The sequence below is a fragment of the Ogataea parapolymorpha genome, chromosome IV (assembly GCF_000187245.1).
Source record: "Ogataea parapolymorpha DL-1 chromosome IV, whole genome shotgun sequence".
Lineage (NCBI taxonomy): Eukaryota > Fungi > Ascomycota > Pichiomycetes > Pichiales > Pichiaceae > Ogataea > Ogataea parapolymorpha.
Window position 1 is genome coordinate 297,199 of NC_027863.1, and position 23,659 is coordinate 320,857.

Sequence of the window (23,659 nt, forward strand, 5' to 3'; positions counted from 1 at the left end):
ATTTTAGACCGCTCGCTCGGAGTTAAGGTGTGGCCCGTGACAAAAAAAAATATTGTCGGTAATAAAGAGGTGCAAAGTCCGTAGAAGGTGTTCTTTCCGAAAATTTGTTTAGCCACATGAGTAGCACAGAGAATACCGCGGAATCGCGCGACGCACGCCCCAAAGCCAAGCGCAATAGACTGCCGCTTTCGTGCACCATCTGTCGCAAGCGCAAAGTCAAGGTAGGTATATGTTGTTGTTTTACTAACACCCAGTGCGACCGAGGACGACCACACTGTAAAGTGTGCGAGAAGTACAAAGTTGCGTATCTGTGCACTTATCAAGACTCCTCCTGGATATCTGAAAAAAATGATAAGTCGCCCTATCCCCAGATGGCGCCGACGCCCGACTCCGCGATATATGGCAACAAAAGCTCCATAGATCAATCCCCAAGCGTTGTGTCGCCTTTCAACCAGATTTCGTCTCAATACGACATGCGTGAGCCCAAAAGGCAACATATGTCTCCTGACAGAGCTTACATCGAAAGCCACCACCGTTTCAACAGCTTTGCGTCCACGTCACCCTACATCGTTCCATCTGTCAACCACAATGGTTCGAATGAGCGCACCACCTCGCAGCCACCGCAGGGACTGTCCCAGGACGTCGATAAGCCTGTAATGAACGAGCTCCAGATGCTTAAGGAGAAGATTAGGCAGATTGAGGCGTCGATCGCCGTGGCAGACCTGTCCCAACCAAGGATACACAATCCTCCGCATCTTCCGCCGCTATCGTCGCAGGTACCATCTCAGGCACCTACGCCGATCGCCGCACCAGTGCCCTATAGAACCCAGCTGCCGCCGATCCAGTCTTGGAACAGCAACAAGACATACAATCTGCCCCCCCTCAAGTCTTCGCCGCCTGTGCCGCAGCAGGAAGGCAGCGCCGCGAACTCGGTGGTGCCACCAGACTCAGGCATGGACCCGACAGACGCCTTCAACTTCTACAACCATTATGTGCCTGTTCATCTTCTGCACGCGCGGACCAGCAACCACGGGCCGCTGATGTGGGTGACCATGATCAAAAAAGACCAGTTTCTGCGTCCACTGTGGTTCAAGATAGCGGAATATAGGAAGAAAAATAAGCTGCCAGCGGTTTTGCAGGCTCAGCTGTCCGGGAACGTGGGCCCCGAGGAAAACGAGTTCAGACAGAAAATCTACGAGACGGAAGGAGTGGTAGATCTGCTCCCATACAAATCTGACAAAAAGGAGAAGGTCACGCATCTCACTGTTGAGCAGATGCGAGACAATATACGCAAAGACGTGGCGCTGAACCTTTACATGAACAAGGACCCCGACTCCCGCACGATATCGCAGATTTTGAAATCGCTTCCCAACAGGAAAGTGCTCTGGCTTTTAGTGGACAGGTTTTTCAAGTTTGTTTATCCTTTCCTCCCGATCGTGGACGAAAAAATGTTTGTTACCGACATCGAGGCGATCATTGGGCCGCGGGAGTACGAAGAAACAGAAATCAAGACGCTGAAGATCGACCGCAGACTGAATTTCGCTGTTATTGGCTCGCTTCTTATCATTTTGCGTATGGCCCACCTATCTCTCCACTCAAATTTTGAAGAAGTTAAGGGATTTCCAGAGCGATCCGAGCAGGAGAAGTACTTGCTGAAGCATCCGATTGATATGGAAATCATCACCGTCGCTCAACTATGTCTCAACCAGTTTAAACTGCTAAAACGCTGTGCTCTTAGCGTTTTCCAGTGCGCGCTTTTGATGAAAGAATACCGCTTTATTGCTCCCGAGGATGGAACCGATGGATTTGGAGACGGCGAAGGCCAAATATTTGCCGGTATGCTGACTCAGATGGCGATTTCTATTGGTCTGAACCGAGACCCGGACCAGTTCTCCATGGTATGCGAGTCCAAGAATCTCAACAACCTCTGGAGGAAAATCTGGTTCAGATTGAGGGACTCGGATGTGTACCACGCGTCTCAGATGGGAAACCCACTCACAATACGTGCTGACCAGTTTGATACTAAGTTGCCAGTGTTCGACTCAGAGCTGTCGAACACCTCAGACTTGGCCCTCGAACAGGTGGTGATTGACTGTTTGAACGAGCGTTGCGATCTACAAAACCTGATTTCCGATCTCACCAGCAAAGTTCTTGACATTACTCAGAAATCGACCGTGGAGACGATCCTGCTCAAAATAGAGGCCATCGAAAGCTTCATCAAACGCCGTTTTGGCTCTGTCAAAGATATTCTCACTCTCGATAAGGGGAACCACTTGGAAAGCATCAGGAAAGTGTACCGAATCATAGGCTATTTGGAGGCCCGGTCGCTGGTGCATCCGGTGTTGTACCATATTTTCCTGTTTTATAGCTGCAGAGCAAATTTGCGGGCATGTTCTTACCTGATGAGAGTCACGCTGCAGAAAGTGGTTGAGGTCAATTCGCTTTTCATGCAGCTTCTCAAACGCAACTTCTCATTTTTCGGACTGGGCTTCGATCTCATACTTACTCCCATTTTAGAGTCTTCGATGCACAAAGCACTACAGTTCCAGTTCACGCTATTTATTCGCGCGCGTCACCACAAACACCAGCTTCTTGCACGTTCGACGCAGCCCGACCGCAAGCTGATTGCCGCCATCACCAAGTTCACGGACGATACCATACTGCCGAATATTAGAATATACCTGCGTGGCCTGACCCTGATCTCAAAAAAATACTTCTACGCTTGGAGAATGAGCAAAGCACAAAACATCGTTCTCAAGCTGATGGAGGAATCAGATAGCTTCTTCGATGACAAAGAGTTATTTGGCAACGCAGCAGATATTTTCGATGGGTACACTGTGGCCGATTTTGAGCTGTTGGCGGAGATAGGCAACATGAAGCGATATGTCGTGCATCCTGCTACCAGAGATTGCTCAATGAATCGGGACATTCCAGACGACGTTGCCAGCAGCAGCTCTGAGTTCCTCGATCATACGCCAGACAATCACGAAGTTGACAACTTTTGGCTGGAGCTCATTTTCCGGTTTAATTCTAATATGGCCTCGAAAAGCGTTCCTACATCCGAGTCTATGCCCGAGAGCGCATGGACAGGGTCGTTCGAGGGTCTGACGCCTGGCGGCTCTCTCGAAGATACGACGACTTGGGGAGGATTTCCACAAGCAGAATGTGCTATCGAGATCGACCAACTTTTTAACGACGCTCCCATGTTCGACAACGTGGATTTCCTCAACAGCGATTTGCTCCAAGAAAAATAAATTCGATTAATTCTTCATAAATAAAATAAATCCTAAGGCCTTTATCGGCATGCTCCTAAAAAATTTGAAATTTATACGTATAGGACTGCGCTGGAACAGCAGTGGAGTGCAATCGGCCCGTGCCAAGTCCAGGGCGTCGCCCTTGACGGGACACTACGTCGGGTTTGGTCTTTTGGCGGTGACCATGACTGGCCTTGTTTACAACGATGACATGCGACAACGCACTGTTGAGACATTTCTAATCGCCGAGCGCGTGGGCGTTGTTGCGATAGCCACCGCAAGATGCTTTGCCATGTATCTGAAGACCCTCAATCGCGAATACGCCACCAAGGAGGACTACTATGAAGCACTCTCCAAAACCCATAAACAGGCTGCCGAAACAACTCTGCAGGCTTTACGCAAAAATGGAGGAATTTACATCAAGCTTGGACAGCATGTTTCCGCTATGTCCTACTTGCTCCCGCCAGAGTGGACCAACACGATGGTTCCCCTGCAATCTGAGTGTCCCGAGTCGTCTCTTGAAGAAATAAAGGAGATGTTTGAACATGACATGGATGTCTCGTTGGACGAATATTTCTTGGATTTTGAGCCTAAACCCATAGGTGTCGCCTCGCTGGCGCAAGTACACATTGCAACATTGCGCGAAAACGGCCAGAAAGTGGCAGTCAAGCTCCAGCATCCATCGTTGGAGAGATTTGTTCCTCTGGACGTAGAGCTCACGGCGATGGTTTTCAATGCAATGAAGAAAGTGTTTCCAGAATATCCTCTCACCTGGCTTTCTGACGAGCTGCGCCAGTCCATTTTTGTCGAGTTGGATTTCCGCAACGAGGCAGAGAATGCCAAGATCACCGCCGACTACTTCAAAGACTACAAGTCATTAACTGCTTTGCGCATCCCTAACGTTCACGCTGCAAAGCGCCGAATACTTATTATGGAATACGTCTCAGGCACTAGGCTCGATGACTTGGATTATCTTGACAAGCACGACATATCGCGGTCCGACGTGTCCAGCTGTTTATCGCACATCTTCAATAATATGATATTCCAGGCTGGCTTTGTGCATTGCGATCCGCACCACGGAAACCTCGCCATTCGTGCTCTTCCAAAGAAGAAGAATGGCCACAATTTTGAAATCATCCTTTATGATCATGGCTTGTACCGTAGAATACCGTCTCAAATGAAAGTTGACTATGCGCGGTTCTGGCTTGCCATGATTGAGAAAAAACCAGACGAAATGCAAAAATATGGAAAGAGATTCTCAAAAATCGAGGACGAATCGCTGTTTCCCGTGCTGGCCGCGGCTTTGACAGGTCGCGACTTTGAACATGCTCTGAGCGGCAACATTGCAACACCTAGAAGCCAAAAAGAGATTGAGGTGATGAAAAGAGCCCTAACCGACGAGGGTGTTTTGCTCGACCTAATGGCCCTTCTGGCATCAGTTCCGCGAATAGTGCTTCTCATTCTCAAAACCAACGACTTGACTAGACATCTGGACGAAGCATTGCAGAACCCACTGGGCTTGGAACGGACTTTCTTCATAATGGCTACCTATTGTGCGAGAGCAGTTTACGCTGATGATACCGCAAGGCTCCACGAAAAATGGTCCATTTTCTCCGTTCATCGACTTGTCGGCTCTATCACTGCATTGTGGAATCTGTACAGCCGGATCTTCCTCCTGACATTTTACGACGTTGTATTCTATCTTCGTGAGCTACTCTAATAACCTCAATGAGCACCCTCACACCGAATGTGTACTGTGAATAAAATTAAACATAGAAAAATCAACTTTTGTTTAGCATTTTGATGTCGACTCTGGCCAACCAGGCGACAAGCCAACAGAGAAGCCATTCGCGCGGAAATGGATCTCATGGCCGAGGGAACTCTTCTGCACAGGCAAAGATCCCATACAATCCGGGACGCAACGGCCACATAAACCGTGGTGGAGCAAGAAACAGGGGAGGACTCAAGAAGACAAGACAATTTCCGCGAGTAGACAAAACCTCCACCGGCCCCTCAGCAATGAATGATGCTGATCTGGGGCCATTGATTGAAAATCCAGCACAATATGGCTACACAAAAATGGAGCACAGGACTCAGGGGATACCGAAATATTTGTTGAAAGAGCAAGTCTTGTTCAGCTGTGACTCATACGTGACAAATGAATGGGATGCAAACAACCAGAAATTGATGCTACAGAAAGAAGCCGAACACAATGGCGACTATCAGTCGTTATTCGAGGAGTTTCAAGAGCTGCGAAAGGAAGAGAGAAAGAAAATGGAGCAAATGAATCTGGTTGACATTGAAAATGCAAAGAAATCGCTCAATGAGGCGATTATATTCCGTGGGAGTTGCACAGATATGTGTCCAACGTACGAGCGAGTTGAACGTGCCTTCAAGAATCAGGTCTCCAAATGGGAGAAAGACCCTGCTACGGGGAAGATATCACGAGACTATGCAGTGAAAACGTTTATGAGGCCTTCTGGGCAACCTCCATCGTTACCTTCCGACGTTCGAACCCCTAGCGTATTGGTGAAAACTCTCGATTACCTGATCGAAAGGTTGCTGCCGAAACTGCCCGACTCACAGTCTTTTATATGGGATAGGACTCGCTCGATCCGACAAGATTTCACGCTTCAAAATAATTATTCGGGCCCCGAAGCGATCGACTGCCACGAGAAAATCTGCCGAATTCACATATTATCGTCTCATGTCATGGCACAGGCAAACGATCCTGACTATCAACAACAGCAGGAAATTGAGCAGTTCAACAACTCGCTTCAATCTCTGACGCATATGTACGATGATGTGAGGTCAAGGGGAGGAAAATGCCCCAACGAGCCCGAGTTCAGGGCATATGAGCTTATATCCAAGTTAAAGGACACTGAACTGGACAGAAATATTCAAAAGCTTCCAGCAGTCATTCTCAATAGCGGAATAGTACAAAAAGCATTGATGTTGAGAGGACTCATAATAAACGGTTTTGGCAACTTTCAAATGTTTGTTGAGTTTTTCCGTGTCATTATGGATCCAAGCACGCCGCTACTGCTTTCGTGTCTCTGCGAGATCCACTTCAATCAAGTGAGACATATGGCAATGGTGACAATGGCCAAGGCATACCACTCCAAGTCAAAAAAAATGCCTGAGGCTTCAGTTTTAGCTGATTGGCTTGGATTCGACTCCGTGGACCAGTTGGTGACGAGTTGCAAATTTTACGACATTCCTATATTAAACGACGATAATATTCTTAGAGTGGAAGTCACGGCATTGCGACAGGCATACAAATCTTACCAAAAGCCACCAAGCTGCTCAAAACTCAATTACAAAATGGAAAACATATCGTATCAGCAAATTGTCAATTCGGGGATTCCAAACACTGCGATAAAAGCCAGCGTGGAGACCAGTCTTGCGCCCTCACAAACATCACAGCCTCCAAAGCAACTATTCCAGTTTGTGCCATCCCAATCGGAGCCTACAAAATCAGCTCCTCCGCCTGAAATTGAAAAGATTGAAATGTTACCGAACACGCCAACAAGCACTAAACCAAAACCTACTTTCTCCGTGCCAGCATCTTTTTCATTCGCACCATCACAGCCACAACCAGAGCAGAATCCTGTTTCGATCGCACAAACGGAGCCTCCAATACCTGCAGAGCCTCCCAAACCCCAAAGCAAGCTAATAGATAGCCCAAGATTTGAGGCTGCTGCCAATATGGTGATCGATAATCTTCTCCATGATGTGGTTCGAAAGGAAACTGAAACAATCGTCAAGAACCTGGTTGAGGCGGAGAATCAACGGCGGATCCAGCACCATAATCAGATTGTCGATTCGCTCAAAAATGAGCTTTTTGTGGCATTTATGAGAGAACAAATGTACATCACTGCCATAGACGTGAAAGCCAGGCTGTTTAGAGAAAGAAACCTGAAACGAAGAATACTACAGAAAATCAAAGCGGCTGCGGACAAGCTTGTGGTGAAGCATAGTGCTAAAAAAAGCAAACTTAACGAGATCCACTCGTTTGCCAACAAGGTCCGACCTGCATTTGTCCTTCCGGCACACGCTTCTTCCCGTCAATCCTCGCTGAGTCCCTCTCCATTGAAGAAAAAAAACGGATTTGAAGAGGACAATGTGAACTGTCTTGGTGATCTTCTACCATATATCAATCAACATCTACGCATGCTGGTCATCGTCGATACATGGGACGATGTGGTTGCAAAATGGTTGTCCAATAAACTGTCTCTTAAAGAAACTTTTGAGTCAGGGAAGCGTGTCAAAACAGCTAAACTGGAGACCGCAGAAGGAACCCTTGCCATCAGCTCAATTCCTGACAGATTTCGTTCACGGGTTGTTTTTAAGAACGTCAACCTCTTGTTGATAAAAATCGAATACCCTATATCGCATGATCTTACAACATCGAGACAAGTTCTAGCCAAAGTGATCGAGTATTTGTCGAGGTTCAACAGAGAGGAGCCAGTTACATTGATGCTTGTTCTCATAAATTTTCCTCGCGAAATCGATTTGGTATCAAACCCACCCCCATGGCTCACTGTTAGAAGCATCAATCTGAACGCTAAAATGAGTCCATTAACGCTGCAAAATAAGTTTCATCAATTTTTCAAAGACTCTGTCGAAAAATATCATCCATCATCATCGTCACTGCAGGACGCCGAAACGACGCTAATGTCCAGGTACACAACCATTGAAAATTCGCTTGTTGGTCTTCTCAGGGACGATCTGAGCAACCGCCACAAACTCGACTATATAAGGTCACTTGCAGGCAAACGTAAAGTGTCATATGATTCTGAGGTTTCCTTGATAACGGAAGAAACTCCGCCGTCGGGCAACTTCGAGTTTTGCAAGACTAGCACCCCTTCATTAGACATTTCAAAGAGCAAGAAACAGAAGATCGATGCGTTGCTTGAGCTTTCGGAATCTGTTTTGAAACGCTAGTACTTTTGTGTATTATATTGTATATTAATAGCATTGTTATAATCTATAGAAACAGTCTATCTGGGCACGGTTAGATTGCAGGTTTGAGGTGACAATATCGTTGATTTCGTTCGCATATTTTGTGTTCTTCCTGGAGAATCTATCGGAGACACTGATCAGTTTGTCCAGATTAATTTGTTCCTTTATCCCAGATTGGTTAAGATGCTGGAATAGTTCCACGAGGAAGCGCAGGTCAACACTAATTTGAAGGAGACCGCTCGAGTTAAATTGCTGAATACTTTTGAGACTCTCAATCAACTTGAAAATGAAGTAGTTAATGAGGTCAAGCTCAATTCTCATGATGTAATTTTTGTTCGCCTTGTGGCCTAGCAGTTTTGACTTCACCAGTATTATCAAATTAATTGGTTGCAAAATGAATTTCGAAACAAGAATTTGCCTGGCCGAGAATTGGAACCAATCAACGCTCTTCACTCCGCCGAAAATGGTTTCCTCTAACTCTTTTTTGTAAGTGCTCATGTAGTCCTCATAAATTCTTTTCTCATATTTCTCAATCTTGCCGTAGACTTCAACACCGGATGTGGAGTACTTGGTGCCAAAATTAGTATCGAAAATCTTCAAGATCCTAGGCAGGAGACGCAACTTGAGCAACGACAAGTTGCTGAGAATGGCAGGGTAGTAGAAATCTTTGTCTTTGGTGCCATCCGCATTGACAATTATACATTCCAACTGGTTATCAGCAATAATATCAAGAGATGTGATAAATTGCTTTTCAACATTAGCCAACAGTTCTGACTCAGGTTCGTAAATCAAGCTGCGCAGCTTTGGGATGAACATCTGATAGAAGTTGATAACGTAGTCAGCGGTTTTCGTGCAACCTTCAAATGTGTTACTCGTCGACCAATCTTCTGTATGCTTCAACCGCTTGGTATCTTTAATCAAGACACACAAGACACCGTTGACGAGATTGGAGTTGATCGTTCTCAATGTCGACACAAACCTGCTATATTCGAGAGAAGTCTTATTTTTCAGCTTATCGATCGTCTTTTCGAGCTCTTGTTGGAGAACAATACAGTTATTGAGAGTTGTCAGAACAGATGAGTGAGGTGGGATAAATCCATACGAATCCAAGGATGCAGGATCTTTGGGAGAACGCTGATCTGTTGCAGAAGGAGCGTACTTGGTGCTTAGTTCTGCGCTGGTGGCATCGAAGATAAATTTAAGCTGGCTACACAGCTTTTCTGTGAGCACTTGTAGATACTCCTCGAATTTCTTTATTTGATAATCTTCAAGCTTTAAATGCTGGCGAGAATGAGGGTTTTTGATAGTTAAGTCATGTTCAAGATCATCAGAAGTGAAAAAATCAATCATGGTGGCAAACTTATAGAATCGATTGGTAATAATCTCCTCAGTTAGCTCACTGACATAGGCTCCTAAGAAGCCCCACAAATTTGCAACTAAAGGGGGGTCCACAATGTCGACGTCAGATCCGTGCTCTGCAATCAGGTAATGCGCGTGTTTCAATGCAGCGATGGAGATCTCGTAACTATCTTCACTATTGTAGGCCCGAGTAAGGTTTTCACGAGCCTTAAGAAACCGCGAAAGTTGAACCTTAGTGAGATCTCCATCAATGCTCTCTTGGATGTAATTGTATTCAAGGTTCAAAAAGTATGGAATTGGGTTTTCACTGACTCCCAGTTCTAACAATTTCTTGATTATTGAAAGGAAGGAAGACTCAGATTGCGAACTTAACGAGCTAACATTCTCAATGTGCACATTCCCTAGTTTCTCCCATAGTTGTTTCTTGTACTCTGAAATGGTATCCTCCACCTCAGCCCATATTCTGTCTAAAACAGGTTTATTTTTCTCATCGCTCTTGGTTGAGCTGAGATACACTCTTTTTCCTGCCATGTACTCATTGAAAATGGAGTCAAAATCCCCTCTTGCCACTAATTTTGTCAGCTTTTTGGGAAGGTCCAAAAGCACGCTGTTACTGGAGATCAGCGACAGAAAACTTTCGATCTCAGACGCTCTCTCCATACCATCAAAGACGGGGTTCAGCATCATTGTTGACGACGTGTTAGCTTTCGCTATGGACTCACTCAGAGCAGTGATGTTTGCGGAAAGATTACTCATGGAGTATTCGCTATAAACCTCATCAAGCAGCTTTTTATTATCAATGGCTTTTTGGAAATTCTCTCCAATGAGTCGCTGCAACCTGGGTTTTTCAGCTTCAAGGCTTCTCTCTAAATACTCAACACTTTTCTGTAACTCTTTGTACGTTTTTTCTCTGTGTATAGTAGTCAGAAACAAGCGCGCATTGAACGATTTGGAGTCCACCAGAAACTTCAGCTTCTTAGGGTCCCTTGTATCATCAATCACATCTTTGTCAATAAGTTCATCCAGGATCGATTCGTGAAATCCCAATGGGTCCGTCAGATTAAAGGCTGAGCGTCGTTTCTCTGCTGCCGGCTCGTCAGGCTGATCAGTAAGCAACTTGTTGAGCTGTTCCTTGGGGATTCTTTTAGTGATCTCGTCCAAATTGTCATTTTCGTTCAGCACAATTGGATTTGAGGCAAGCGATGCGGTTGAATATTCGGAAGGCTCCAGAGTGCGCAGTTGGTAAAAGTCCAGAAGCGTCTTTTCGTCTACCGCTTCCATGCGTTCGGTATTCATGGGGAAGAAAATAAACAGAGAAATAAATTTCGTCGCGTCGATGAGTCTAGGGCAAGACGGGAGCATCTACAAAGAACCAGCTCAACAGGCCCCATCTGTTCAACATCTAAGCGAATCAGACCAGTCGATTTGGCAGTTCTAGGCCAACTCAGCTGTCTCTCTTATTCTTCCTCGGCTTTCCGCACGTGGTTAATTTCCCCATTCGGAAACCAAATATAAAATGCTCAGCTTTTTTGCTTCCCGGAGCAAAACTTGCTGACCAGCTTTCTACCATGGCTGCACAGAAATCGGCATCGCTCGATGCTCCTCTTGAAATGAACAAACCGAGCACCATTGAATCAATGCCTATTCTGCCTGACCTGGCTGAGCCGGTGACGAATTTGCAGATGGACTATTTATTTTACAAGAAATCATTGCTCACAAAGACAGTGTTCAAATCCAAAGCTGTTGCGTCTTTGCTTGTTGCTGCGTTTGCAGGACTCTTTTACCGTAAATTCGGGCCTTATTTCACTCCATACAACTTCAGGAACGGAACTACCGAAGGGTTGCACAATATCTACCACTCTCCATTTTTCATCCAAGACGCGTTTTATCTTGTCTCCTCGACGTTTATGATTTTCTCTGCCACTCTTGTTGCCGCATGGCTTCATACGAACTTCTTGAAGTACGAGGCAGAGGAGGTGCCCAAGCACATGGAGCAGTATTTTGGGCTGGACCTGGAAGACTATGCTAAGAGTTCTGTCAAGTCAAAGCTAAGAAGAGTCCCAGCAGACGTAAAGCAAAAAGTGAAATTCATGGAGAAACATTCGTTTGTGATACAATATCGCGAGACGCCGATCGCTTTTATAGTGCAGCAGAAGAAGTCTGATTCCAGCTTCAACATCACTGGTCTTGCCGTGAGACGGGTCTATATCAAGTCCAAGATCCTTGCAGACTTGCTCGACTGGGCCAAGAAAGAACTTAGTCCCAAAGAATCGACTTCGATCACTGTCTACTCGTTTGAGACGTTTGATATTGACATTCTCAAAGAAAGCGGTTTCAAGCTGTTGAAAAAAGAGCCGTTAGACTCCTTTGTTCTGGGATCATTGTTTGGGATCACTCGCGACACATACATCTACGAATGGAGCAGTTAAACTTGCGAATCTGAAATCACGCTGTATATTCTTTCGTTCTCTATAATACATTAATGGCCGGCTTCGGCAGCTGTACTTTCCTGTAGATGGAAAACATCATGGAGCTCGTCGTCCTCGAACTCGTTATCAATCTCTATCTCGCGAAGAAGACCCGTCTTCACGTCATAAATAAAACCCAGTATCTCAAGGCCGTTGTGTTTCGATGCATTCACAAAGCTAGGATGTTTGCGGATTTCGCTAATGGAATTGGCAATGTTGAGTTCACTGAGCTTGGTACATTTATCAAACGGGTCCTCGATGCTCTTCAGAGTGGCCAGGTTTTTGGCACGGATTTGCCTGACAGGCGCCAGCCAGTTGTCCAGCACTCCGCCAATTTTTTTGGACGACAGAGCAGCCCAGACTCCGCCACAGTCAGTGTGGCCACAGACAATGATCCGTTTCACCTTGAGAACGTCAATGGCAAACTGAAGCGCAGACATGGATGAGAAATCCTGGTAAGAAATCAGGTTGGCGATGTTGCGTAGGGTGAACACCTCGCCCGGAACGCAGCCCAACGTGGTGCATTCGTTCACCCTGGAATCAGAACATCCAACCCACAGAGTGTGTGGAGACTGGCCCTTGCCGGACTTCTCCAGCACTGCTGGCATCGTGTCCTGAAGGCGTTTCATTGCAGAGCGGTTAGCCTGTAAAATGTCATTCACGGTGCTCTCTCTGTCAAGTTGGAAAGGCGACTCCGAACTCACAGAAACAGAAGACTGGGAGCTGAGAGACGGCGACATGCTAATTGACGATGTCTTGTCAAGCTCAATCTCGGACTCTGTGGCGTCAGTCTGTTTGTGAGGGTGGTGGTGATGCCGTGGCTGGACGCCCTCCTGCTCGTGCTCGTATCTGATAACATTGTTGATGCCCATTCTGGTGGAAAAAGTGTGGAGTTTTCTTGGGAGGAGAGCAGATCTGAGCATCTAAACCTCGCGGACGGGCCGCTCAAGTATATATATCGTGGAACTCCAACGTTTTCTTGCCGGATGCTATTGTTTCATCAAGAGCCGCAACGCAAAATCAATGATGACATCAATCTGTACAATAGTTATCTATGCACCAGCGAACATTTTTCAGACGCACACCGAGTGATGTAAATTAAAAAGTTTTTTTAGCTGATCAGGCTGTGCACTTATACCCAGGCTTGTTGAGTCATCTGTTGAGCTATGAAAGCCGCACTTCGCCGGACGATCAAAGCGCGACTCGCCAGGTTAGGCCAGTCGGAGCTTTTGGCACAGTCGCAGCGAGTTCTCGCCAAGCTCACGGCGTTGCCCCAGTATCAGAATGCCCAGACAATCGCGCTGTACATGTCGATGGACAACTCCGAAATTAAGACAGATCTGCTGGTCAGAGATGCCCTTGACCGCGGAAAGCGTGTCTATTTGCCCCGTATCACACAATTATCAAAGTTCCAAGACTACCAGCGACACGAAAAACAGAAATCCTGCTTGCATTTTCTACAAGTGGAACTAAACGATCTCGAGCAAATGAAGCCGCAGGGAAAATACCAATTGCGAGAGCCAGCATTCAAATTTGCGGGCGAAAAGGTGGTGAACGATCTCCTGCTTACCAACACTCGGCTAGACCTCATGGTCATGCCGGGACTCGCATTTACGCCGAACTGCGACCGGCTCGGACACGGCGTGGGCTTCTATGACGACTTCATCAAAAGATATCACGAAAAGTACAGCGAAAAACCTTATCTGCTAGGAATTGGGCTCAGGGAACAGCTAGAGCAGACGCTTCCCCTGGAGGCCCATGACGAAAAACTCGATTGTGTGATTCTTGGAGACGGCCAGTGCTTCCCCTAGAATAGGCCAAAAAACCACTTGGTGCGCTCGGGAACAAACTTCGCGTTCGCCTTGACCAGTGTTCTTTTACCATTCCCAGCCAGCATGATGCCCTTTACCTCGACCTCTCCGTTCTCGACGGGACCGACCTTGGATTTAATGACCACGAAGCTGTCGACGAGTGTCGGGAATTTATAGTTTAAAGTAAGGCTTTTCGTGTGGACCTTTGCCGGGTTTTTCAGCCCATTTTGTAGCATGCAGTGTTTCTTCAAGGTTTCGTCGATCACCAGCGAGATAATGCCACCATGGACTAGAAAAGGATATCCACAGAGTTTTTTTCCCAAATGGATAACACTGACAGACTCTCCGGATTCCTGGTTGTGGAACGTGATTGGTGCAATCGCAATGGATCCAGGCGTGTTCAGTCTCTGATGGATGCCATCCTTGACCGTGTCTAGCTGGTTCCAGGCGCGCGTAGCCACATATTTCGGGTCTTTGGACAGTTTGGCAACGATTGGCACCTCTTTCAACTTATTCTCCAACTCCTGCTGATATTTCTCCGTCTCCTGAGGTGTGGTTGGCAGTGGGGTAGTGATGAACTGGTCCACTATCTCCTGGGCGGAATACTTGTAAGATAGGCCCAAACCAGCGGCGAATGTAAGCACATACAGCGGAACGTACGAGCGTCTGCGCGTTGCAGCTGTCTGCGAGTACGATCTGATAATCTGCTTGCCAATTGGCACGAATACTCTTGCCCTAAACATGATGGGGAAGAAGGGGACAATTTGAAAATAACACTGGACGATCGACGCAAACTTAAACTGGAAAATTTTACAAGGCAATCTACAATGTCGTTCCTAGGATTCGGAGGAGGGGCTCCCCAGATCTCTTCAGAGCAGAAAATACAGGCCGCTGAGGCCGAGCTCGACATGGTCACCACCATGTTCAACCAGCTTGTCGACTCGTGTCACAAGAAGTGTTTTGACAGAAATTACGCCGAAGGAGATTTGACCAAGAACGAGAGTCTGTGCATCGACAGATGTGTTGCCAAGTACTTCGACGCCAACGTCAAGGTGGGCGAGAGCATGCAATCATTGGGCAAGAGCGGAACTCTCAACAGGAAATAAATAAATCGTGTGTATATACAGATTACCTATTATATCGTCAATCTAGCTAATGCAAACGGCACTAGAGTCCTAATGCTTTGAACAGTCTCAGGCGACATCCTTCAAGAGTGTTGAGTTTGGGACGCACGTCCAGATAAAATGCCGGGTCTCCTTCCTTTGCTGGCGGAGTGCTGTAGAAATCGATCACATAGTCCACCCTTTTCCCGCACCGGTCGACGATCCAATCGTGTCTGTCGAACGGCAGGTCTGCGCCAAAAATCAGGTTGCGGATCCGCGCACGAGGAGTGATTTTCTTCGAGTCTCCCTTGAAAGACGTCAACTGGACTCCGCCGCACTTCTCGCCTCCCTGGCCGTTTTCCCACATCAGTATATACGCCCATGCCCGCTCGTTCACCATGTTATGGATCGGAACGATGGTTTTCATGTCTCCCGCGTCTGGGTTCCAATCTTTGCGTCTCATGGCGTTGAAGAACTGTTTCTGCGACGGATATATCCAGTTTGACTGTGCGCCTGTCCGTGGGATGGATGAAACCTCGCGCTCTTCAGGGAGGTCCACGTCCACGACGATCGGCTTTGGCGAGTCCAGGTCGTCTGATGAGCACGTTTTATCTTGTTCCACGGCCTCTGGAGCAAACGTCGTTTTTCCCGCACTAAGCCACGTTTTGCGCGCTTCGTGGTCGACGGGACACGTTTCGGAGACGTGGTTTGTGGTTTGTGGATGTCCTGGCGGTTTTGTGCTTTGAGACGGGGCGATCTGTGCTGGAACAGATGGTGCCCATAGCAGCCGCGAGAAGAACGACTGCGGGGCCGCTGGTTCCTGAGACGGTGTGTTTCTCGCCCGCTCTGTCTGCTTGGCCTTAGCAAGCCACTTTTCGCGAGCCGCGTGGTCCACAGGGCACTTTGGCTGGTCCTGGCTCATGGCTGATGATTATATGAAATTTTATTGGAGCAAAAATGGTGTTAGGAGTGTGGATACAGGTGAAATACATACATTCAGTCACTACATAAACAAGTTCCAGAATCCACGTTTCTCCAGAGCGACCTCATCAGAGGCAGTCGAGACGTAGTCCGAGGCGTTAGCATACGTGCTGCTGCTCAACCGGTAGTATGGGACATACGAGGACTGTGCCGACGAGGTGGTGGTGTTGGAGTAAACGGCGGGAGCAGAGTAGCTCGAGCTCGAGGAAGTCACGGAGGCGCTCGAAGTAATGTAGTCAGTGACGTAGGTGGTCACGTAGGACGTCGAGACGGCCGTTTCAAAGCACGACTCGGTGGTCAGCACCGTCAGGGTGGAGCCGGCAGAGTTGGTGATAGGGATGGTGGCAGTGACAGACAGGGTCAAAGTGGACGTCAAGTACACTGTGCTCGTCAAAGTCGAGTCCGAGGAAACGCTTGACGAGACACCGCAGCCGGTGGTGACCGTTTCCGTGACAGTCACGGTAGTAGGAGTAACCGTGGTAGCCGCGGCAGCCGGTGCAGAGATTTTTGAAGTCGAAGCAGATGAGCTGCTGGAGGCGGTCTCGACAACAGTGGTTGCCTGGGCGGCGACCGACGAAGGAGAGGCCTCGGGACTGGAGGTGGACAAGCTGCTTTGTGTGACCGTCACGAAAATTGTGGAAGTTCTGGTCGAGGTAGTGGTCATTTCCTTACCGTTGGACTCGTAAGTAGAAGTCACAACGTCTTCGGTTGGCTTAGATGACACGCTGACCGGTGCAGAAGCAGAGGTTGTGACAGCAGGAGCGCTCGAACTGGAGCTCGAGCTGGAGCATGGCACGGTGATGGTGATGGTGACACCCTCGCTGACGGTAGTGTAAGTGGTGTACTCAGTTGGGGCAGCGTAGCTGGAGCTGCTGGAGCTGCTAGCCACGCTGACAACATTGTAGGAAGCGGCGAGGGAGGAGGAGGTGGTGGCCACAGACGAGGAGGCGCTGCTGGAAGTGCCTGCCAGGCAAATAGTGCAAGGTTCCACGATGGTCACTGTAGAGCCAGCTGTAACAGTGGTGTAGGTGGTCAGAGGGGTGGAAGAGTTGTCGTATCTCTTGCCGAGGTTGAAAAACCCGGCAACAGGAAGGGCCTCAGCTTGGGTAGCGGAAAGAGCCAAACAGGTGTAAAGGAGTGACAAGAAGTTCATTCTGGAAGCACTGCGATTTCGTGTTCAACGGATGTTAAAGGAGTGACTGGTTGAGGAAATCGAGAGCACTGAAGCTTGAAAATTGTCAATTGGTCAGTATCGCTGTGTATTTGTGGTAAACATTTCAACAACAGCCACTGCCTCTTTTTTATAACAGGGTGATTTTGGAATGTAAGCGTTACGAAGGAGTGAATTTGCAACCGCGACTGCTATGCATGGAAATAATAAAAAATGACAATTGAAATTTTTTAGATCAATGTTTAGAAACGCGTCTCGCCCGAAAATCTTGCCCTTTTCGCGTGAGCTTATAAGGACAAACAATGCATCCTCGACCTAAAACAAGGTTTTGGGAATGGTCCGACACCGTGTCTACAACCTTAGCGCTCTATACATGCTACAGATCAGGATCTGGCGTGAGGCCAAGGTGCAGCCCAGTGAGAAACTGCATCTCTCCAATTTGTTCTGGAAAATACTCCTGCTTGACACGTCCGTCCTTGTAGTCCGGATTGTACTTGTAACCTTTTGAGTAGCCGACCTCTTTCATGAGCTTAGTTGGCGCATTGCGCAGATGTAGCGGAATGGAGGCTGAAGCAAACTCCGGCTCAGAGTCGAGCTTAGCGTTCAGCTCGTTCCAACCTCGGTATATTTCCACTGATTTTGGTGCTCGTGCCAGTTTCACCGCGCAATGTACCAGTGCTAAATCTGCCTCGGGAAGCCCAACAAATTGCACTGCCTGGTACGTCGCTATGGCAAACGGCAGGCACGAGTCGTCAAGCACACCGACGTCCTCACTTGCTATTCGTATCATTCTCCGGGCTATATAGAGTGGATTCTCGCCTCCTTTAAGCATGCGTCCCAGATAATACATAGCAGCGTCCGCATTGGATCCTCTGATGGATTTATGGAACGCAGATATGGTATCATAGTGCGCGTCGCCGACGCGGTCGTAAACCATGTGCGTACGCTTTAGAACTTCCCTCAATTGCTCAGCATTGACCTCTATCACATGTTTGCCTTGCTCCAAACTGTAGTTCGTCATAAAATGCGAGTCTGCAAGCTCCAGCAGGTTCAAGGCACTCCGTGAGTCTCCATCTGCTATGTTGCAGATATAGCCAATTGCCTCTTTGTTAAATCGCAAAACAGGGACATTGTGAACCAGCTTGCGCGTCTTGTTGATCACCAAAAGCGCTTTGGATACAATTTTGTGGAGTTCGTCAGAAGTAAGCCTGTTGAGCACGAAAACTCTGCAACGCGACAAAAGAGCGCTGTTCAGCTGGAAACTCGGGTTTTCTGTCGTTGCGCCCACCAGCGTGATCGTTCCTTTCTCAACGTGGGGCAGAAAAATGTCTTGTTGTGCCTTGTTGAACCGATGGATTTCGTCAATAAATACTATGGTGTGTCTTTTCGTCAGCTTGTACTCGTTGCGTGCCTCTTCGAAAACACGTTTGCAATCGCTGATCCCGTTGGACGTCGCGCTGAGCTCGATAAATCGCGATTTTGTGGCGTGTGAGATGATTCGTGCCAGTGTCGTTTTGCCAGTGCCGGGATATCCCCATAGTATTAGCGATGGAATGCGATCGTTCTGGATAAACCCTCGCAAAATTCCTCCCTCGCCGACCAAATGTTCCTGTCCAATGTAATCTTCGAGGCTGGAGGGCCGAAGACGCTCTGCTAATGGCAGTTTGGCCTGCGCCTTCAGAAGACGTAGCTCGTCAGCAGGGTCAGTTTTTCGCACCTTTGGCTCCGGCTCAACGATCTCAATTGATATGTTTCCTTCTTGGTCCGATGACATCGACTGACTGTCTGAGAGACTCCGTTTTTGGTTGTTCTCATACTTATAGGAAGACTTCTTGGTAGATTTGGTACCGGTCAGTAGCGAGGAGACCGATTTGGCAGGCTGTGACGTTGGCTCAGGGGCAGTCTCTGTAGCTGGGGTCGGAGCGGAGGGTGGAGGGGCAGTGTCATACTGTTCTGTGCAGGTATCCAGATGTTTGTTAATGAGCGCAATGTCGACTTTTTTTAGACAGACGGGGCAGTTTATCTTGCGCATACGCGAAATAGATAAAGAATTATATGATCTGCTGAAAAAAAAATCTATTGCAATTACAAATCGAGCTACATCAGTCATAATTCATCCCTGTGGTTTTTCGCACTCTTGGACTTTCCGGCCCTGCTCTTTTTAAAATCCCTAAAGCTTTTGTACAGACCCTTCTTCAGGCCCTTCAAGAAAGTTCCCCGTTCGCTGGTCTCCCCGTCCTCTGCCTCCCCAAAATTGCCCAGGAACTTCGCTATGGCTGTTCTTTCAGTGGGGCCTTCGTACTTATGGAACGATCCTTCGCGGTCGATCACGACGATCTGAGGCAACCTTTTGACGTCAATGTATGTCTCGACCTCAGATCTGATCTCGTCAGTCACTGTCAGATAGCCAAATTCCAGTGATCCGAGGAAATCAATTGCCAATGCCTTGAACATGGGCGAGATCGAGGTTTTGCTGGTCAGCAGAAGCACCCGTGGCTTGTCCTCGGGCGCCACAAAGCTGGCGATGTTACGTGCATTGATTCTCTTCACATAGTTCTTCACACGGCCTTTCACAAACTCTGTGAGCTTGCTGGCAATCCGCTCACCACGGTAAATTTCTGAGCTGTGGCCATTTTTCTTGGTGATTTTACCGGTCCATTTTGGCGGTCTGAACACTAAGATCGTTGGAAAACCCTCAATTCTATACTCATTGCACAGCTTTTTGTTTTCGGGAAGATCACAGTTGACTGCTGCATATTGTGCCACGTCGGAGCTAGCTTGGGCTGCCTTGATGTAATGGCTTTTGAACTGCTGGCAATATCCGCACCAAGGAGCGTAGAACTCGACAACGGATGTGTGGTTTGTCTTGTAGATAACGTCGTCAAACGACTTGGGTGTTAGCTCGTAAATGTGTTTAGAATTGTCATAAAAAGCGTACGCCAGCGACACCAAAAAGAATAGCACCAGCATGGATTATGTTTCGAACTATACGAATTAATTCGGTGGAAAAATTTACAAATTATTCATCAAAATGATCACTAAGTTCTTCTCCAAGATTGTGGTTAAATTCAATCCGTTCGGGCCGGAGGCCAAATGTGCGCGCTCTTTCATTGGCCTCATCTCGCCTCAGCTCCGTCAGACATGCCAAGTCGACCTAGAAGTGCTTCCCAGAGCAAGCACTAAACCTCCGCTTCTTAAAGTGACGTTCAAAGATAACACCTCGATGGAGGGCAATCCGGCCGAGCAGACGTTGGAGGATATTAGCCAGATGCTCGATAGACACTCTAGACAACTACAATTCAAAGAAGACGCAAACAGATAGAGCTAATGATGGCATATCGTGCAGTGCAAGGTACTGCACGGTGATTTTTTTTCAACTTAAATAATTTTCAGTTTTGTACATACTATATGATAAGATCATCCATATTAAGAATAGGGAGACGTTCCCTTAGTTCTAAAACCGCTGTGATAACGACTCCTATATTTTATGTCAACGCCAAGCCCCATATTGGACACTACTACTCAATGACTCTCGCGGACGTTTACAACAGATGGCTCAAATTGAGTGGAGAATCAACTTTTTTCACGACAGGCACCGACGAACATGGCCTCAAGGTCCAAACAGCAGCAGCCGTCGCTGGGATGGATCCAAAAACCTTTTGTGACGGACTTTCCCAAAAATTCAGAGAGCTCGCTTCTGTAGGAAATATACAGTACGATAGATTCATAAGAACCACAGATCCCGATCATCTGGAGGCCGTGCAATTTTTCTGGAAAACCCTGGAGGAGAAAGGACATATATACAAGGGCAAACATTGCGGATGGTATTCTGTTTCCGACGAGTGCTTTTATGCAGAAACGGAGATCGAGGAGGTGGACGGAAAGATGGTCGCCAAGGAGACAGGCGCAACTGTTGTGTACGAGACGGAGGAAAACTACTTTTTCCGTTTGAGTGAGCACCAGCAGCGACTCATTCAGTTTTTGAAGGACAACCCGTCATTCGTGCAACCTCCCCTTTATTACCAAACGCTGCTTCGTGATCTGAAGTCACGTGACCTTGAAGACCTGAGCGTCTCGCGTCCCAGTTCCCGCGTGAGTTGGGGAATCAGCGTGCCCAATGATCCGTCTCAGAAGATGTACGTCTGGTTTGATGCTCTGATCAACTACTTGACCTGCATTGGGTATCCTTCTCAGATACCTCAGGAACCATCGTTTGTGCATCTGGTTGGAAAGGAGATCGTCAAGTTCCACTGTATCCACTGGCCAAGCTTTCTGATGGCCTGCGAGCTTCCGCTCCCACGTGGTGTTTTTGTCCACGGCCATTGGCTCATGGATGGGCGCAAGATGAGCAAAAGCCGGGGCAATGTTGCCGATCCGGTGGAGATTTCTGAAAAGTATGAGACTGATGCTCTGCGTCTCTTTATGATGCGCTATTCTGTGCTGGACTCCGACTGCGATTATTCTGAGAGCAAGCTGAATGCCACGAGAAACGAGTTCATTGACAAGTTCTGCAACCTGCTGACGCGGTCACTGTCCAAAAAATTCAGCATTTCTCGGGCCCTAGCAAAGGTCGAGACTCGCGGACTTGCGAGCCTGCTTGACGAGGCTGGAGAGGAATTTTCAGCTGATTTGCGGTCTCTCTATGAGCAGGTGGACGAGCTGCCGGCTACTATCGATCCGCATTTAAGAAAAATGGAACTGCACAAGGCAGTCCTTGCCATATGGCAATTATTGCCTCGCATTAATGGACTATTTGACCAATACGAGCCGTGGAGACTAAAAGGGCCTGACAACGAGCTCATGCAGGACCTGGTGATTTTCAGTGCGCTTGATTCGCTGCGCTGTCTGCTGATCCTGTTGCAACCTGTTGTTCCTGACTACACCAAGATGCTGCTTGATAAATTACAGGTCGAGCCTTCGAAGCGAACTTTAGACATGGCGGGCATTGCAAGAGACACCAGCTATGCCAAGTCTGCTACTTTTTCAAAAGGAGAGAAGGTCCCGCTTCAAAAAATCAGATTAGACTAAACGGCTATTTTTATGGCCTCGCATTGGAGGCTGTCCAGATCCAGCACTGCCATCTGGCCTGTCTCGCAGAAATCCGGCACCGCGACGATGCGCACGTGTATTGGGGCGTCTCTGGCGCAGTGCAGTGTCATCTCAGCGGTCTCGAATTTCGGCTGGTTGCCAACAAAGTACACATGAGGCGTCTCGTCCAAGGTGAACGGGTCGTCGACGTCGTACGGGTAGCATGTGAGCGTGTCTGGCGCTGTAGGGACGACGTTCTGCCAGTGCATTGTTGCTTCCAGAAGCTTTAGTCTGGACTCGTTGACGATTTCGTTCCTGACCGGCGAGTCCATGCCACTGCCCTCTCCGTTGAGGTCCACTTGTATGTTAGGAATAAAATACTTGAACATATCGTTGATGTTTTCTCCCGACGTGCCCAGCAGTCGCACGCCGTCGATTTCTAGCCACACAGGATTAGTTGAGCGCACGAAATTGGCATACGAGCCGGCTTTTGCGAAAAACGACGGGTGCAGAGGCTGTTTCGGAAGACTCACCTCGCAGGGGTCCGAGTCGCCCGGCATGATGGTCACAGGGACGGAGTTTAGCAGCTCGCAGATGTAGGCGTCCAGCTGCTTGATTGCGTCCGCGTCGTAGTTGGACTTGTTGAGCTCTCTGTATTTATCTTTCTCCAGAACCACCTGATCGGCCGACTCGACGCATCTGATCGAGTTTCCCGCCACGACGACCTGCGTAATCGATCTCAGAAATTCTACTGTCTCAGGAGACGAGTCCAACTCTCCCATGAGGTACTCCTTGAGCACTTCGAGCGGACCCAGGCTGCTCTGGTTGTTGATATGAAGCCCAGAAAGAAGCAGCACTTTGTTGCCCGCGGCGCGCATAGGACGCGGCACTTGGGGCCCAGGCTCCGGGTATACCACGTCCACCACGGTGAAAATGCCAGCCTCAACTTCCATGCCCAGAACACCAACCACTGCCCCGGTGACAAGTAGTATTTTATCGAGGATCTCGCCGTCCAGAATCATCCGGCCAGACTCGTCTTCGAGCATCACCTGGTCGTTCTGCGGATCTGAGTACGCGGTGGCTCGGAGCTGATCCAGTTTGCTGAGCTCCGCAGACTCTTGCACGTCGTTTGCCCCATACACGTTGTTGCTCACCTCCTCGAGGATGTTTGGCTTGTACTTCATGTCCATGAAAACGGTTCCGATGGTGTAGCAGGGCGTCATGTTCTTAACATCAAGTATTTTGTTCACATACACCACGTTCGTGTTGTTGATTGTCTCCTGTTTCCATTTGGCGTTGGCACGCTTGAGACAACGCGACTTGAGCTTTTTCACGCGCTGACTATAGATCTTGTTGAACTGGTTGGCGTACGTCCGTGTACCGGGAGGAAGCCTGTATGCGTCAGACCTTCTGAACTGGTCAGGGACCGCGGATTCGTGGCGAAGAATGCGGTCAGAGGTCATGGTATTCATACGCGTAGTACGGTGCAAGGATGAAAAATTATTTATCGAATCACAAT

The 23,659-nt window shown here is 48.0% G+C and overlaps 15 protein-coding genes across 15 annotated transcripts; 7 read left to right on the plus strand and 8 right to left on the minus strand.

Moving 5' to 3' along the window:
• Positions 1–371: 371 nt before the first annotated feature.
• On the plus strand, positions 372–3,254 carry HPODL_05187 (uncharacterized protein; the record flags this gene model as incomplete). The annotated part of the gene is made up of 1 exon (XM_014079506.1): positions 372–3,254. One exon carries the CDS (start codon positions 372–374, stop codon positions 3,252–3,254), a length of 2,883 nt encoding a protein of 960 aa, XP_013934981.1.
• Positions 3,255–3,303: 49 nt separating this feature from the next.
• HPODL_01054 (ABC1 family protein) lies at positions 3,304–4,974 on the plus strand (the record flags this gene model as incomplete). Its single annotated transcript, XM_014079507.1, has 1 exon — positions 3,304–4,974. The coding sequence occupies one exon, from the start codon at positions 3,304–3,306 to the stop codon at positions 4,972–4,974; it is 1,671 nt and encodes a 556-aa protein (XP_013934982.1).
• Positions 4,975–5,057: 83 nt separating this feature from the next.
• On the plus strand, positions 5,058–8,201 carry HPODL_01055 (Nuclear mRNA export protein SAC3; the record flags this gene model as incomplete). Its single annotated transcript, XM_014079508.1, has 1 exon — positions 5,058–8,201. The coding sequence occupies one exon, from the start codon at positions 5,058–5,060 to the stop codon at positions 8,199–8,201; it is 3,144 nt and encodes a 1,047-aa protein (XP_013934983.1).
• Positions 8,202–8,237: 36 nt separating this feature from the next.
• HPODL_01056 (uncharacterized protein) lies at positions 8,238–10,874 on the minus strand (the record flags this gene model as incomplete). The annotated part of the gene is made up of 1 exon (XM_014079509.1): positions 8,238–10,874. One exon carries the CDS (start codon positions 10,872–10,874, stop codon positions 8,238–8,240), a length of 2,637 nt encoding a protein of 878 aa, XP_013934984.1.
• Positions 10,875–11,146: 272 nt separating this feature from the next.
• Positions 11,147–12,007, plus strand: HPODL_01057 (uncharacterized protein; the record flags this gene model as incomplete). Its single annotated transcript, XM_014079510.1, has 1 exon — positions 11,147–12,007. The coding sequence occupies one exon, from the start codon at positions 11,147–11,149 to the stop codon at positions 12,005–12,007; it is 861 nt and encodes a 286-aa protein (XP_013934985.1).
• Positions 12,008–12,057: 50 nt separating this feature from the next.
• Positions 12,058–12,918, minus strand: HPODL_01058 (Carbonic anhydrase; the record flags this gene model as incomplete). Its single annotated transcript, XM_014079511.1, has 1 exon — positions 12,058–12,918. One exon carries the CDS (start codon positions 12,916–12,918, stop codon positions 12,058–12,060), a length of 861 nt encoding a protein of 286 aa, XP_013934986.1.
• A 935-nt stretch (positions 12,919–13,853) lies between these two features.
• HPODL_01059 (uncharacterized protein) lies at positions 13,854–14,600 on the minus strand (the record flags this gene model as incomplete). The annotated part of the gene is made up of 1 exon (XM_014079512.1): positions 13,854–14,600. The coding sequence occupies one exon, from the start codon at positions 14,598–14,600 to the stop codon at positions 13,854–13,856; it is 747 nt and encodes a 248-aa protein (XP_013934987.1).
• Positions 14,601–14,684: 84 nt separating this feature from the next.
• HPODL_01060 (Mitochondrial import inner membrane translocase subunit TIM10) lies at positions 14,685–14,963 on the plus strand (the record flags this gene model as incomplete). Its single annotated transcript, XM_014079513.1, has 1 exon — positions 14,685–14,963. The coding sequence occupies one exon, from the start codon at positions 14,685–14,687 to the stop codon at positions 14,961–14,963; it is 279 nt and encodes a 92-aa protein (XP_013934988.1).
• Positions 14,964–15,024: 61 nt separating this feature from the next.
• On the minus strand, positions 15,025–15,882 carry HPODL_01061 (Cytochrome c1 heme lyase, involved in maturation of cytochrome c1; the record flags this gene model as incomplete). Its single annotated transcript, XM_014079514.1, has 1 exon — positions 15,025–15,882. One exon carries the CDS (start codon positions 15,880–15,882, stop codon positions 15,025–15,027), a length of 858 nt encoding a protein of 285 aa, XP_013934989.1.
• An 81-nt stretch (positions 15,883–15,963) lies between these two features.
• On the minus strand, positions 15,964–17,094 carry HPODL_01062 (putative secreted protein; the record flags this gene model as incomplete). Its single annotated transcript, XM_014079515.1, has 1 exon — positions 15,964–17,094. One exon carries the CDS (start codon positions 17,092–17,094, stop codon positions 15,964–15,966), a length of 1,131 nt encoding a protein of 376 aa, XP_013934990.1.
• Positions 17,095–17,488: 394 nt separating this feature from the next.
• On the minus strand, positions 17,489–19,144 carry HPODL_01063 (DNA-dependent ATPase MGS1; the record flags this gene model as incomplete). The annotated part of the gene is made up of 1 exon (XM_014079516.1): positions 17,489–19,144. One exon carries the CDS (start codon positions 19,142–19,144, stop codon positions 17,489–17,491), a length of 1,656 nt encoding a protein of 551 aa, XP_013934991.1.
• A 74-nt stretch (positions 19,145–19,218) lies between these two features.
• HPODL_01064 (uncharacterized protein) lies at positions 19,219–20,082 on the minus strand (the record flags this gene model as incomplete). Its single annotated transcript, XM_014079517.1, has 1 exon — positions 19,219–20,082. One exon carries the CDS (start codon positions 20,080–20,082, stop codon positions 19,219–19,221), a length of 864 nt encoding a protein of 287 aa, XP_013934992.1.
• A 61-nt stretch (positions 20,083–20,143) lies between these two features.
• On the plus strand, positions 20,144–20,434 carry HPODL_01065 (60S ribosomal protein L44, mitochondrial; the record flags this gene model as incomplete). Its single annotated transcript, XM_014079518.1, has 1 exon — positions 20,144–20,434. One exon carries the CDS (start codon positions 20,144–20,146, stop codon positions 20,432–20,434), a length of 291 nt encoding a protein of 96 aa, XP_013934993.1.
• Positions 20,435–20,520: 86 nt separating this feature from the next.
• HPODL_01066 (Mitochondrial methionyl-tRNA synthetase (MetRS)) lies at positions 20,521–22,140 on the plus strand (the record flags this gene model as incomplete). The annotated part of the gene is made up of 1 exon (XM_014079519.1): positions 20,521–22,140. The coding sequence occupies one exon, from the start codon at positions 20,521–20,523 to the stop codon at positions 22,138–22,140; it is 1,620 nt and encodes a 539-aa protein (XP_013934994.1).
• On the minus strand, positions 22,137–23,612 carry HPODL_01067 (DNA polymerase III (delta) subunit, essential for cell viability; the record flags this gene model as incomplete). The annotated part of the gene is made up of 1 exon (XM_014079520.1): positions 22,137–23,612. One exon carries the CDS (start codon positions 23,610–23,612, stop codon positions 22,137–22,139), a length of 1,476 nt encoding a protein of 491 aa, XP_013934995.1.
• Positions 23,613–23,659: the final 47 nt, after the last annotated feature.